Source organism: Ceratotherium simum, chromosome 6 (genome assembly GCF_057802395.1).
Source record: "Ceratotherium simum simum isolate JZ-2026a chromosome 6, ASM5780239v1, whole genome shotgun sequence".
Taxonomy (NCBI): Eukaryota; Metazoa; Chordata; class Mammalia; order Perissodactyla; family Rhinocerotidae; genus Ceratotherium; species Ceratotherium simum.
The window spans coordinates 84000098-84015842 of record NC_141905.1 but is presented as its reverse complement, the minus strand read 5'-3'; the positions used below and the strand labels follow the sequence as shown (position 1 = coordinate 84015842).

General features: G+C 46.8%; 1 protein-coding gene across 1 annotated transcript in view; it reads left to right on the top strand.

Annotated features, from left to right (window-relative positions):
• ADAM12 (ADAM metallopeptidase domain 12) overlaps positions 1–15745 on the top strand; it is a 176503-nt gene that overhangs the window by 58539 nt on the left and 102219 nt on the right. Inside the window, exon 4 of the mRNA XM_087433022.1 lies at positions 2013–2089. Coding sequence (XP_087289148.1) covers positions 2013–2089 — 77 coding nt within the window. The remainder of the gene's footprint in view (positions 1–2012; positions 2090–15745) is intronic.

Here is a 15745-nt window from a genome sequence, read left to right as displayed (position 1 = left end):
GTGAATATACTAAAACCCACTAATTGTATGCTTTTAAAATGTGGATTTTATGGTATGTGAATTTAATCTTAATCAAAAAAGAGCACTTACTCTATCTGATATCAAAATGTACTATAGAACAATAGTAATTGAAACAGTGTGCTGTTGGCACAGAAATGGACAAATGGAGGTTCACCTCAGTGGAACAGCACAGAGGATATGAAAGTGGAGCCACACGCATATGTGGGTATTCGATGGATGGCTACGTAGCATCTCAAATCAGTAAGAAAATGGCGGTGGGGGCCGGCCCGGTGGCGCCAGCGGTTGAGTGCACGCGCTCCGCGGCAGCGGCCCAGGGTTTGCCGGTTCGGATCCTGGGCGCACACAGACACACCGCTTGTTAAGCCATGCTGTGGCGGCGTCCCATGTAAAGTGGAGGAAGATGGGCATGGATGTTAGCCCAGGGCCAGTCTTCCTCAGCAAAAAAGAGGAAGATTGGCATCAGATGTCAGCTCAGGGCTGGTCTTCCTGACAAAAAAAAAAAAGAAGAAGAAAATGGTGGTGAAGAGCTGGCTCTTAGTTTGTGGGGGGAGGTTAGACTGCAACCTCATAACTCCATAAAAATAAATTCCAGATAAAGAGCAAATTGTAAGACTATAGAAATAGAAGAAAACAAAGGAAGACATATGTATGACCTTGAAGAAAGCCACCGTAAGCAATACACAAAATGCACAAAGGGGAAGATGGATAAATTTGACTTTATAAGAACTGGAAACTCCGTGCAACAAAAGATATCATTTGTTAAAAAGCCATTTCTCACATAATAACAGGCAAAGTATTAATATCCTAAATATATAAGGAACTTCTAGAATCAATAAGAAAAAGTCAAAATAACAAATGTTCTGCAGCACTCCGATCTCCCTCCTGTAGTTGCCTTGCAGGTGGTCCTGGAATTTTCTCCTCTATTAAGTGACAAAGAAAATCTTGGCCCTTTCTCATGGTGTTATGGGATTGCCTCAGCCACTGAATCTCATCTGGTCCTCTCTCTCAGCAAAGTCGAGGTGGTCTTTGGAATTTTTTCTGTGTTGGGCAGAATAACTGGACACAAGCCCTGCCCTGGAAAAAGAGAACTACTGTTGTCATGAGTGAAGGAGGCTTGAGCTGAGGCAGGCGCAGCGGGACGGGCTGGAACCCCAGCTCTCTTTCTCTTGCTCCTTAGAAGAGGCAGCCCTTTGCTGCTGAGCCCACACGCAGCGGGCACTCAGAGGACCTGAGTGAGGAGTGCTGAGCGTGCTTAGCATTTCTTGCCAGGCAGCCCCTTAATTGGGGATGTAACATAACCTTTGTTCAACAATAAAATGAACCTGGATGCCGACAGCTATCTGTCTCCACTCAGGAAGTGTCCGTGCTGTGGTTTCTTTTTGCAAGCAGTGATATTATTAAGGAAATGGAGTATTGCAAGCATGTCACGCAGGATTTCTGTCTTAGAAGACCCTCCTATTTTTCTTTTCTGCTGAGAGACTTTTAGCCCTCAATTGGGCAGTGCAGTGAGGTCCCCTCTCTCTCTCCTTGCCCCCCTTCCTCTCATCTGCTTTTCTGTTTTCATAAGCCATAGATTTAGGCCTCATTTTATTACATTTCACAGTGTGCTTAAATACCCCATCCAGTTCCTCATCTCATTACAAAAGACAGTTTACCTGAGGGTGGAATGGCGATGGCAACGTGATTTGTTCTGCTGCTGGATTTTGTAAAACATCCTGCGTCAGGGCTTTCCTGACGGGTGTCGGAGACAAGAATGGAACCGGGGTGCATTCGAAAACTCTATTGATAATCTCTCAGTAAGTCAGATGTTCCTGCCACAGATCCTGGCCAGGTCACATTGGGCTTAGCATTAAATATTAACACTGCTTGTTCAATATCTTATGCAAAAGGGAATTCTATAGCTAAAAACAAGTGAAGCAATTGTAGGCAGTTGGTTTATTGTGAGTGGGCAAGAAGATATTATGAATGAACCGACTTTCTCCTCCTTTTAGGGTCACTGTTACTACCATGGACATGTGAAAGGATACTCTGGTTCGATGGTCAGTCTCAGCACTTGTTCTGGTCTCAGGTAAGTGACCATGACATTGATGGCTCTGATCTTATGCACAGTCCCTGCAGACCACCTCTTTCTTCTCCTGTTCACTCTGAGGCACGGAGGGGAAATGCTGGGGCCTCACCTCCGCCTGGCGAGACGGCGAAGGCTCTCGCTTTAACTTGCAGAGCACAGCTCAACCAGGATCACAGTTGCTCTTTCGAGGCCATTCTCGGGCCTGGTAGGTTGAGAGTAATTGAACTGCTGAGTTTCAGCATCCGAAGATTTTGTGAGTGTCTTTATTGATGTGGCTCTGATGCTTAACAATTCCCAGTGTTAAAAGATAGGACATTAGGTATTCATTTAAGCTGCTTGCTTAATAAAAATAAAAAGCCCCTCTCTCATTAGGAGACAAAGTAAAGGAACTAATTTAACACAGATCCCGGTGAGCTGAACACAGGCATGCATTGTAGGGTCTTTGGCTGCGAGGCTGCAGCAAAATGCAAGAAGCAATGACCTTCCGCTGCTGGACGAGCCAACCCTGGTCTCTCCTCACAGCCCCTCCTTCCAAATCGTAGTCATTAGCCGTCAGTTGGCACCGATGTGCTCCCCAGGAAAACCAGTTTGTTTGACAAATTTCCAGCTGCCTCAGCCGTTTTACTGGTTTTATTTATGGAGTTTGTGAACTAACAGCTTGTATCCTTAAAGTCCTGCTTTGCTGTGGCCTGTGGCACCAGAGTCTGGTTCTGTGGAGGGAAGAGAGAGAAGGGCCTGGGAGAGCGTGCCAGCTCGAGTGAAAAACAGGATGGCATCTGTGTGTCAGCAGTAACCGCCACGTTTCTGTGAGTTCTGTGTAGGATCGTGGAGAATGAGCCTCCATGCACACACAGTACGCACACCACAACACATACCACACACACACAACATACCATATACACCACATCACATAGACACGCCACAGCACACACACATCATACCACATACGCCATATCACACACAGCATACCACACACACACCACAGCACATAGACACACCACAACACCACACACACAACACACCTTGCACAACTCACCACGCGCAACACACACACACACAGTCAAGCTCTGCAAAAGCGAGTGATGACTTCACCAGCCCTGGTCAGGGTTTTAACAGCTGCAGGTGAAGACAGAAGCCGCACTGCCAGTTAACAGGAAATGGGCACTGTTTTGGAAAGCTTCCCTTGCATTAATCCTGACACGTAGTAGGCATTTAACAAATATTCTTGAATTAATAAATAATCACCTTGGCCAGCTACTTATTGACAGCACAGTCGTTTGTGACTAAAATTCTCTAGTAGAACATAGAACATCCGAGTCCGGCAGAAGCCCCCCCGCCAGCTTTAATGTTCTCACTGGCAGGTGAGGAGTGAGCAGCTGAGAAGCTTGTCGCTTGGGGGGACCAGGATCATTGCATGGGGCCAGGGTCAGTGCTGGCTCTTCCCCAGGCCAGTACCCCCGAGTGAGGGGCTCTCATGCTGAGCCAGCTAGGGTGTCAGGTGTGCAGGTGGAGCGATCCCTGCATCATGCCCTCCAGCACCTAGCCCCTTTCCACTGCACCCTCTACCTCCCATCCTAATCCCATCCCCTGTGCCCCGGTGCCCCCTAGGAGCAACTGCCCATTCTCCATGACACAGGTCACCTGCACATTTACAAGTGTAAAGAGAGAGCATCCGCTGTCTCACTCTGCGAGTGGCTTTTGTACCCAGCGTTGTTCTGACATCCATCCTCTGTGGCTGTGTGGGACCGGTTCCTCCCTTTAGCTGCCGCATAGCATTCCATTCTACAAGGGCACCACGTCTTATCTCTTCATTGCCTCCACGATGTGCATTTAGGTGGTTTCCAGTTTTTCTCAATTGCCAATAGCACTGCACCGCATGGCCCTAGGTGGTCTGTGTCTCTGTGCACAGGACTTGAGATGGGGGGCGCCAGGACGAGGAACGAGGTTCAGAGAGCATGAGCACTTCCTCTCGCACCAGCAAGAGCCCTGCCACTTAGCTCTCCAAGTGCCTACCCTAATTTCCACTCTCACCCTCAGAGTGTGAGTCCTATTTCCTCACATCTTCCCCAATCCTTGATACGTCTGATTTATTTTTAAGTATTTACCATTGGAATCTAACAAGATGTACAAAGAGCTGGTCTTCTGCCCCTTCACTGTACTCCAGTCCCACTCCAGTAAAACACGGCAGCACACGTGGGGGTGCCCCTCCCGACGATCTCCCCACTCCTGTGCACGCAAACACACGGTCAGGGATTGGAGCGTGTGTGTCTAGGTTCATAAAAGCAGAGTTGCGTCATACACATCGCTCTACAGCTTGCTTTGTCCCCGACCCTGTCTCTCCATGTCAGGAGGTATAGACTTAAACCTCTTTTTGTCTCACTTCATCGAGTGTGTACACACACATTTCTGTGCACACATGTATTGCTTGTGGAAAGCATTTTTGATATCCCATTTATATGACACCTTTGGACTTGAACACGTCTGCTAATCTGATAAGAAGTGAACAGGGATATCTTGTTGCTTGGATCCCTGCTCTCCGGTTATTCACTCATTCAGTAAACGTCCCTTGTGCACTTCCTCGGTGCCAGTGCTGCAGGAGGCACAGGGCGAGCCGTGCAGACATCTGCAGGAAGCGCATTCCTGGCGGAGGGAAGGGCCTGTGCAAAGCCCCTGCAGCAGGAAAATGCCTGGGGTTTGCAGAGCAGCGAGGTGGCCAGGACGGCTGGAGTGGAGCGTGGAGGGGGCAGCAGTGGAAGATGAGGTCAGAGGGGAAGTGGGACGCCGAATCCTGAGGGGCCTTGGAGCCGATCAGATGGCCTTTGGCCTCTCCCCTCACTCTGACGGGAGCCTCAGGAGCTTTGAGCCGAGGTCTGACTTAACATTTCCACAAGTCTCTCTGGCTGCTGGGCTGGCTGAAAAGAGACTGTAGGGGATGGGAGCAGAAGCAGGAGCTCCGCTGGGCGCCTTCGCAGTAATCCCAATGAGAGATGGGGGCCTGGACAAAGGTGACGCCTGTGGACGTGCGAGAGTCTAGAAATGTTTTCATGGGTGTTAGAGAGGCTGGCGACTCGAGCATTTGCATAAGCTTCTAAGCGTTGCCTTCTCCAGCGAAAGTGCTCTGTGTCTGAGGCTCGCTCCCCCGAGATAGCGTGGGGCACAAATAGAGGAAAGGACGAACTTCCTGCTACGGAATGAAGTAATCACTGAGGAAGCCGTGGGCAAGTCAGACACCAGGTAGGGTCGCCAGTACACGACAGGCCCGGCGTGCATGGTGTGTGTCAGGAGGAGGAAGAGAGGGAAGCTGGGCGGGGGTGAGGGCGGCAAGGAAAACCAGTGAGATTTGCCAGAAAAAGGATGAGGGCCAGGGACTCTCAGAAACAAACAGGCCTCCTCCAGCAGCGGCTTCTGCACATTTATGAGGAAGTTTTAAATCACACAACTGAGAACAAGCATAAATGAAGGCGTCCGGATTGATATGCCTGATAATTTTCAGGTAACTTTCATGGATATCAAATTCTTGATGGGTAAAGAGAAAAGGGGGTATCTCCAAAGTGTTCCCAATAGCTCCTTTTTACAATAAACAAAGCAATTTACAAACTAGTGACATTAATTAGTTTGAAAAAATGAAGATGGACGACTGGCTAGAGTATTCCCAGAGTAATCATCGAAGAGGACACATCTGCCCCCTCTGCTTGGTTGTGCCCCTCAGTCACGACTCCCCATCCTTCTTCCCAGGCCTGCCCCCCAAAGATACGGGTGACTGGCGGGGTCCCCATTCCTCCCCCATGGAGGGGTCAGTTTCTCTGGCCAGATTCTGCAGAGTGTCTGGGTCTCAGCATCCACCTCTCGTCTCCAGCACCTGGAGAACGTTCTCTTCTGGTACCTGACACAGACCATAATTTGGCAAAGAAAAACACCGTGAAACACTTGTGGCTGGGATTTCAGGAAAAGTCAGAGGAGTAAGTGCTGCGTTGTCCGGTGTCGACCACCAAGATGGGGCAGGAACAGTAACGGGGAACACTGTGTGGGATGGTGCTCCCGAGGATTTTCACTTCCCAGATCTCTGTGCTGCTGTTACAAAAGCAGCAGCCCGTGCACCAACAGAGAAGTTCCGGAGTTACATAGCCAACTTTATGGTCTTGCAAGTAGAGAATCAGACTAGAGAGAAAGCTGTGGTCGATCAACTGCTCACTGGCAGAAGAATCGATTGAGGCTCGAAATAAAGGAAAAATGCAGCTAGAGTAGCACCAACCTGGTAGATTTGGGAAAGAAAACAGGATTAAAAGTATGTTAAATATGGTGTGACCCAAAAATACATTGAGACCTAGGAATAGGGAGGAAAGCTTGAGGGCCGTAGGGGACGCGTCAGTTAGAGCTCAGCGATTACAGTCTTGCAGAAAAGGAACGTCCTGCGTTACTTCAGAAAGGCTGATCAAAGATGGGCAGGCAAGGAAAAACTCTTCTGAAATAGAGAAGGGAGTAGGGAAGCAAACAAGTCATCCTTCTTCATTTGAAGCTTGAAGGGGAGAAGATAAGGGGAGAAAAAAAGCATGAAGATCCCAGTGGAAAGGGGGATTAAAGAGGAAACAGCTCTTTAATGGAGGGAATGAAGTGCAACGTGGAAAATAGGTCATAAAAATGAGTTCAACCATGAAGTTTATTCTTACTTTGAAAGGACTCCAAGTCAAATGTGAAGTCCAGGCCATAAGTTAATTCTGTGCCATATCATATGTCTCCCCAAGATGCTCAGGCCTCCTTAGTACAGTTTCAGTGCAGTGTTCATGATTCTCCTTTTACGTTCTGGTCTCTCATTTGCTTTCGCTGCTTCATGCCTCAGCTCCTTGCTAGTGAGTACCTAAGCCCATGGGCGTCCCTGTGAGCATCAGATACTCCTCGATACTGTAGCGCACAGATACCAAACTGTCATGTTGTTGGGGAGAGAGTTCTGCTCCCACCTGAACCTACTGTGTTTTCTCATTGGGACAGATGTCCAGCCCTGGCACACTCTGCTGGAGCATCAAAACAGTCATGTGCCTCTGTCCTGATTTTATTCATAGAGGCCTCATTCCCATCCCCTCCAGCTCTGCAGCTAGACGATGACCTCCTCCAGGGAAGAGACTGTCTCTCACTATTTCTTGTTCTCTTCCTCGACCCTCTCAGCTCCTACTCAGGTATCTGGCACAAGGAGTCTTGGGGGCTCACACTTTTGGAATAAGCCAAGAGTTTTCCCATCACCTGTGGGCATGGCGGCTAAAATTAGACTTAATTTCTTAGGGAACCACCTGTGCTTTAACAGACTTAAGCCAAGCATTCACTTAAAAGATGAGGAAACAGGTATCTAGAGTTGTAAACTAAGTATCAGTTGTAATAATTTCATTTTGAAATGGGGTTTAGGATACCTGAGCATAAGGTATGCATGCACTCACACACACTCACACACGTGTCACAGGCACGCACAAGCTCCCTGGGGTGGGGATGACAGTCAGGATTTGTCGGCTTTAGTATTCATCATCATCACGAGTTCTGCTTTCGTGAGGGCAAGGGCAGGTGTCGTTGCCACCGTGTCACGGAGCAGCTAACTGAGGCTCAGTCATCGGGGGCCTCGTCCTCATGCCACAGCTCAGAGCTGCAGATCGTCCTGTCACATGACACCGTTACCCCTTCCCAGTCACAGCTGCTGTCTCAGAGGGACGATCACCTGCGTTTACAGGGAGCTTTTGCCTGTTCTCGTGTGACGCTCTCTAAAGCCACGGCAGGTATTGCGCTCCTCGGATGAGGAGGTGAAGACTATAAAAGTGACTTCCGTGGTCCCTCAGCTACGATGGGCAAAACTCCGTCTTACACCTGAGCCTGGCTGACTCCTGCTTCTATATTTGTTCCACTAAACCTTTTGCACGATTTGGATCCAACCTTCTTTTTCAGCCTCATCGTCCTCTACCCTGAGGAAACCTCCCTATTCTAGCCACATTGTTTTCTAGGTGTTTCCAGAAAATCCCCCACACATATGTCTCACTGTCTTTGTCCCTGCTGTCCCCCTGCCTGGGACACACTTCTCTCCCCACCTCTCATTTGACTTTGGAAGGTCCTCTCTCTCACCAAGGCGCAAATCAAATGATGCCTGCTCCATGAAGCCCACCCTGGCCTCCTAAACACTCCTCGCCATGCAGCTCGACCCTCCCTCCCCTGTACTATCATGGAGAGCCCTTTGCTTAGAGAGTACAGTTCCTGTCGCATAGTAGCTGCTTCATAAACATTGATTTACCTCCCTGTGTTAAGACGCTGGCCCTTCCTTGCCCCATTTACCATTGGTTGCCATACCCTGCTCTACTTCTGTCTACCCTGTTGTAAGGACCTTCAAAATGGGGAACATTTCTGACACATTCCCTGTAGCCCCTGGAGCTCTTAGCCATGGCCTTAGACATGGGAGACAGCATAAAATGCTTTTAAAAATTCAATTAAATAAAAATATTCAGATGTGAGGCTATTTGGTACCTGAATAAGTACACACATTACTGTGTTCCTTTAAAATCTTGCATCGATTTTAATTGTGTAAAGTTTACTGCACCGAATTTTATATAGTGAAGACAAATATAACACAAAATGCAGGAATACTTCTTGCCCCATATTATTGAAAAAGAGTCAATCCACTTATTTTTCAAAGGGTAGAATTGACAAGTGCTATAGCCGATGGAATCAAGAATAACCATTATAATGAAAGTAATTGTTTGCGATTTAGCAATCAGGGCAAACACAACCATTGTTTAAAAAAAAAAAAAAAGTTCCTCCTCCATGCAGTGTTATTGTTTACAATGTAACAAACTAGTTGAATTGATCCAGTTGAAGAAATTGACCCGAAGTCTCAGCTGAGACAGTAAAAAGAGAAAATCTTAGGAGGAGAACAAGATGGAGGGAGGGAGGAGGGCTGGAAAGGGGCCGCAGGGCCGCCTACGTCCGAGGATGTGGTGCCCACCATCCTCCCTGGCACCTCGCAGCTCGTTTCCAGTGTTCGCTCACCTAGATGCATATGGTTTTTCCAGATCTCACAGCTCCACCTAACTGGCCCAGGGCAAAGTGGTCTACAGGACTTGAAAGTCAGGCGCATGGAGATGACCTTGCCTTCACTTTCCTGTCTACTAGACTATGAGTTCCAGGAAGGCAGGGCCCTGGGCCCAACCCAGCACTGCCTAGAACCTGGCACGTTATGGGCACTCAAACGGCTGGTGGAATAAATGTGACCTCCCCAAGCCATCAGGTGGTCAATGAAACTTAATCCCAACCAGTCCAAATCTTTAAAAAATCTTTATAGAGTAGTAGATCATATTAGGGAAGAAATTAGCATAGAGTAGAGGTAAAACCAGTTTGACCTTGACCTCTGCACTGTGACCCTCTGCTCCCTCAGCCTCTATCCGGCTTGCCTACACTGGCTCCCCTTCACCCCTCTGGCCACACCATCTCTGGCTAGGGTTCTGCACTGCTGTCCTCTCCCTTCCTCCCTCCCGTGGAGATGTTTATTCGGTCATCCTGTGTAAACATCAGCGGGAGCCACTGCTGGGTTCGCAGCCCATCTGCACCATGTCCAAGGCTGTCTGGTCTCCACCCTGAAGGACACTCAAGGTCAAGTCTCAGTTCTCCCCCAGCTCCCCTCACTCAAACCTTGAAATGTCCAGATCCAAACTCCTCTGGGTGGGTCCCCAGACTGGCTGCCCTCCTGAATTCTTTTCCGTTAAAGGTCCAGCCCATCTCAGGCTCATAAGCTTGGCCCCTGGGGGTCTTTGATAACCTCCCTCCTGCACCGAGCCCTGCACACTCCCCCTTAACAGCATCTCTTTCATCCATCTTTTCTTTCACATTTCCCCAACACCACCCTGGGTCAACCCTCACTCCAAGATTTCTAAATTGCCTCCCACCCATGCTTCCTGCCTCCACCCTTCCTTTCACAGCCATCTTGCACATTCCAGAAGGTAGTGTTTCAAAAATTCTGCTCGATCATAACATAAGTCCTGCTACCCCTCTGCACTCAAAATCACATGGCTCCTAATGGCCGACACGTCAAAGCCTCTCATTCACTCACACGATTGTTCAACAGTATTCCCACAGATGTGCATTGATCACCTACTCACGTACTGATCATGCCAGTCTCAGTGCGGGGACCGGGAAGACAAAAAAAAATAAGGAAAATACTCCCTGGTTGTGTAAAGCAGCTGGACATCGTTTTAAAATACAGTGTTGTAAGTGCTGTGAAGTAAATGTACACAAAACCACACGAGAAACTCAGCAGAAGAGCCCTGAATGGTACAGAATCTTGAAGGAAGGGTTGGCTAACCAGGACCTCAAAGGTTACACATCAACCTAGAAGGTCGTTCCAACTGAGGGCGCCGCAGGAGCAGTGAAAGACCTTTAGGTGGGACACAGAGGAAGAGAACTCAGCCCTGGCCCTAGAGCAAAGGCCAGGGGGGTGGCCACCAACGGTTACAATACAGGGACCAGGTGGATTTGATAGAGGCCCGCTGGGGTGGAGGTGGGGATAGGCAGAGGAGAGAAGGAACAGCCAGAGCAAAGTCCTGGTAACTGGGAATGTGAAGTGTGTAAAAGGCAATATGGGGGCCTGCCTGGTGGCGTGGTGGTTAGGTTTGCGTGCTCTGCTTCGGTGGCTGGGGGTTCGCCGGTTGGGATCCTGGGCGCGGACCAGCGCACCGCACATCAAGCCACGCTGAGGCGGCATCCCACATACAGCAACTAGAAGGATGTACAACTATGACATACAACTGTCTACTGGGGCTTTGGGGAGAAAAAAGGAAAAAAGGAGGAAGATTGGCAACAGATGTTAGCTCAGGTCCAATCTTCCTCAAAAAAACAGATTGTTTGAAAAAAGGCAGTATGTTGTTCTGTATGAAGAGTATGTAGATGAATGAGCGATGAGGCCACAAATGCAGCCGGAGGCCTAAAGCCAAGGTAAAAGACGGAGGCAGTGGACAGTGGACGGAGCCCTAGAGCCTCACCTGCCATTTCCTGCCCCCAGTCCCATCCCCCTACCTTCTGCAGCTTCACTGTCCATCTGCACGTGTCTTCACATGCCCATGGTGTGTCTGAGCACTCTCTGACCTTTCCTCGCCTGTACTCTTGTTCCTTTGAGGCTGCTCACCTGGCCCCCATGCTCCTCTTGTCTCCAAGTCCTCCCCATCCTCCAAAACTCCCTTCAAGGTCCCCTGTTCCAGATGGGCCATTTATCAACTCTTCCTCTGTCCATGCTGGGCTGACCACCCATCCTGTGGGCAGTATTTTCCATTCGGAAGTCAGATGTTCCTTCCCTAGCGTGAGTCCTTGGTGACTGGGGAGAGGGGGCTGACCATCAGGTGTGGCCAAGGACAAAGGAAAAGGCCCGGGAGCCAGGTCCATCTGGGGAATCCTGGCTCTGCCGCTGACCAGCTGTGTGACTCTGTTAGTCTCCTAGGGCTGCCATAACGAGCAACCACACACTGAGTGGCTTAAAGCAACAGAAATTCATTCTCTCACAGTTCTGGACTCCAGAAGTCTGAAATCAAGGTGTCAGCAGGGTTGGTTCCTTCTGGAGGCTCTGAGTGAGGATCCTTTCCATGCCACTTTCCTGGTGGCTCCTGGCACTCCATGGCATTTCTTGGTTTGTAGATGCATCCCTCCAGTTTCTGCCTCGATCTTCACGTGGCCCCCTCCCTGTGTGTCTCTGCTTCTCCTTTTTCTGTCTCTTATAAGGACACATGTCATTGAATTTAGGGCCCACCCTAAATCCAGGGTAATCTTATCTTGAGGTCCTTAACAAAATCACATCTGCAAAGACTCTCCAAGGGTCACATTCACAAGTATTGGGGGTTAGAACTTGGACATATCTTTTTGGGGACACTCTTCAAACCACTACAGTGACCTTGGGCTCTTATCATTGGCTTCCTAATAGTAAAAGGGGCTCCTGATACCTGCTTTACAGAATTGCTGTAAATATTAGAGAAAATAGGGAATTCGAGAGCCTGGCTCGTGGGGACAGGGGAGGGTAAGGCGTGACTGCTCATGGGTACAGGGTTTGTTTTGAGAGTGATGAAAGTGTTCTGGAATTAGATAGTGGTGATGTTTGCACAACTCAGTGAAAATACTAAAAAACATTGAATTGCGTGCTTTAAAAGAGTGAACTTAATGGTATGTGAATCATTTCTCAAAAAAGCTGTTATTTTTAAAAGGAGCCTGGCTCAGAGTGGTCTCTTCATAAATCGTAGCTATTATTATTATCGATACGCCAGTAATAACTATTCTTAAAATCTTTTATAATAGTTTAATGTTTTGCCTCTTTTGTCATGCCTCCCAAACCTGGTTATGAATTACATTTGAAACAGGAACCATGTATGAGATGTCTCTGCGTGTTTTATGGGAGCTGGCCCAGTACTTTGCACATGGTAGGGGATAATGAATATTTGTTTTGATTGTGCACGAGTAGTTCACGTGGCAATGACCCATTGAAAATAAATCCTGCAGTGCTTATGTGTTCACTAAGATTGCTGCCATCACTGTGTATCAAACATATATTAGGTGGGATATAACTTTTACCCATGAGCTCCTCCAAAAAAAACCTTGAAATTAAATTTCATGCCAACTGCACTTCTAACTTATGATTGGCAATATGATGTTGAAACCAAAAGCCTTTTCCCAAGAAAATTCAATTAGCAATTGAACACAGAACTAGCCGGGATAATTCATATATTCTAATCATTATCTTATTACAGGTAGTCAAAATCCATGTGCCACTATCCTGCTTGCCCTGGAGTAGTGAGAAAAATCATAATGGGAACAACATTAAGGTGCATTATTGCCTGACGCACCACTGCTTCAGAGATTAAAAACTGAATTTTAAGAAGGACAAAAACTTATCTTGAGGAAATATAGGTCTCTTGAGTTTTCACTTTGAAAGCTAACAAAATCAATTTAAAATTTTAATAGATTCCTCTTCATTTCCATTGAAGGAAAAACAACAAGATTTTAAAATTTAACTCAGGCTGCCTATTTTCAGAGCAGCAGCTCCGTTTCTCTGGTCCCTTTCCTTTCAACTTCTGCCTCCATCACTCTCGTCTCTGTTCCAGGCCCCACATCGCTCTCAAAACAGCGGTGGAGGGAGGCAGGAGAGCGTGGGGGTGGAAAAGCCCACGGCTTAGACACGTGGTCCAGGTTGGATCCCAGCTCTGCCTCAAGCCACCTGCATGCCCTTGACAGTGGGGATAATGACCAGAGCTGCTGCTGTGTGGAGATCCGATGGGTGATAAATGTAACCGGCACAGCCCAGAGCCTGGGTCCCAGGCAGAGCGCCATAAAAGATGGTCCTCATCACCCCCAACCACCCGTCTCTCTTCTGCTCCCTCCATTGACCATGCCCAGCTCACTGCCCGAGAACTTGGCCTCACCCTCCCCATGATGGCCAATCCAGTATCCTCCCAATTCTCCTAATCTCCCCAGAGAGAAGATACCCACAGTCTTCATCTTTCCCAAACATTGGATACTGTCTTCTAACCTTTCTCCCCTACTCCACCAAGGGAAAAAGACTCTCACTTTCAAAGTCTGCTGGATTTAAATTCCATACTCTGAGATACTTCCAATTCGAAGTTTACAACTAAGTATCTATGACATTCAACTTAAATTACATTCACTTATCTAGCTCAGGGCCAGTAAGGGCTGTGAGAACATCGAAATTTTGTGTCTCAGAAACCCTGAATCCTTGAATTTTGTGTCTACTGTGGTTTCCAGCAATCTCTAGAGCTAAACGATTAATTATACCCAAGACAGTCCAAAGCAATTATTTAATTAAGCTGTATTATAGGCTGCCAGTTGTTTGGAGCAAAGGGAAAGCCTTCACCCCGGTTTCTCAACATCTGGCCTTTGGATGACTTAAAAGATAAAAGGAGATATGAGAACAATTTTATGACTGAGTAACAATTTCTAGAAATTTTCCATTAACTAGAAAAACTTTTTCGGTAATTTGCTTCTCAGGATTAGAACTTGGTGACATGTTTACTGTAAGTATTCAACTTACTTAAATCCAACGCAAAATAGAAAATGTTGCAGTACAAAATGAAATGTTGGTGTCATTCTCTTTTTAGGGCAGGAAAGTCAGTTTTCTAGCAAACCTATATTTTCCCTTCAAGTGTGTTCATTTTCTACTTTCCTCCTTTTTTAAAAGTTCTCTTTCTTAATTTAGGCTTTTTCAAATCAACTTTAATAAACCAAAATTCCCTATTACACATCCTAAACTTGGAAATCTAAGTTTTATTTTATAAAGAACTGTTCAAGGAAGGAGAGACAAGCCACCTCACAGAGTTGATGACCAAAGTCATGTCTGTGTGATCTACCTGGAGACACACGGAGACACTAGTTGGGAGTGGTGGGGGGCAAGGAACATAAGAGAACAGCTATATATAATGATTTTTAATCTGTGTGATTTAAAAATAGCCAAAAATTCTTCAGTTACTCCAATCCTGTTGGCTCCCCCTGTTTCTGAACAGTTAAGTGTTATAAGTGTTGGTAACACACAGCTTAGCTCTCCAACAGTTTCAGATTGTCCCATGTGTCTCGGGTCTGTTTTCTCGATTAGCATGCAGGCGTCCTGGGTGTGAGCTCTCTGTTTCTGCCACTGCCTATGACGCTTCCTAAAGCAAGACTGGCCTAGTAAACCAGCTGAATAATAATGAATTTATTAGTGTGAATTTGCCCACCACTTGTGTTCAAAATAAATATTTGACTAATTCAGACCTCTTCCTTCCATACTATTTGAGTATTGAAATACTGTCATTCTTTTAAAATTTAAGAATGTCTAAGTAATCACCTATAAATGGGCCATCAATAAGCATAGGATGAGTGAATGACTGGACAAATAATGAGCAGCAATGAATAGCATCAGAACACCTTATAGGGTCCCTCCTTTGGAAACAAGCTCATATTATCTGAAGGAAACTCACGTAGCACCCAACTTTTTCAGCTATTTCTTAAGGATTAAGGTATACTCAAATCCTTGGGTTGATGAAGTATAAATTGTGTGTTAGAACTAACGCCATAAATCTGGAGCCCATGGATTTCATCCATAGTCCTGAATCTCCTGAAATTATCTGCAAAATATTGCAGATATATGTATATGTGAATTATTCTGGGGAGAGTATAAGGAGGTTCATGTCTCAAAAAAGGTTAAGAGTCACTGTGTTAGAAGTTTCTGGTTACAATTAGCTGACTTTTGCATGGAAATTTTATGCATTTCTATAATGGTGAGCTTGTGGTCACTTTGCTAAATAATGGAAGTTGCTAGATGCGTGGAAAATCTTAGAGCTGCCAGTTTAATATTACCCAAATTGCCATTTCTCTAAAGAAAATCCTTCTTTCAACATCAGGAAGAGCCTTTTAAATTAAAGTACTTTATTGTCCTACATTGGAAAAGAAAGAAACGAAAACCATCCTGCAGGCTGATGTTCCCTCTCACTTGAAGGAAGCTGACATTGCTCATTTCCAGGAAGCGGGACAAAGCCTCAGCTCTGTCCTGCCCCAGAAGGTCAGACACGTGTTGTGGTCCATGGCCTAATGCCACCTTCCGTCTCTGCAAGTTAGAATGTTTAGCAAATGAGTCCATTTTTTAAAAGAATTTATACTTTTATTCCCAAA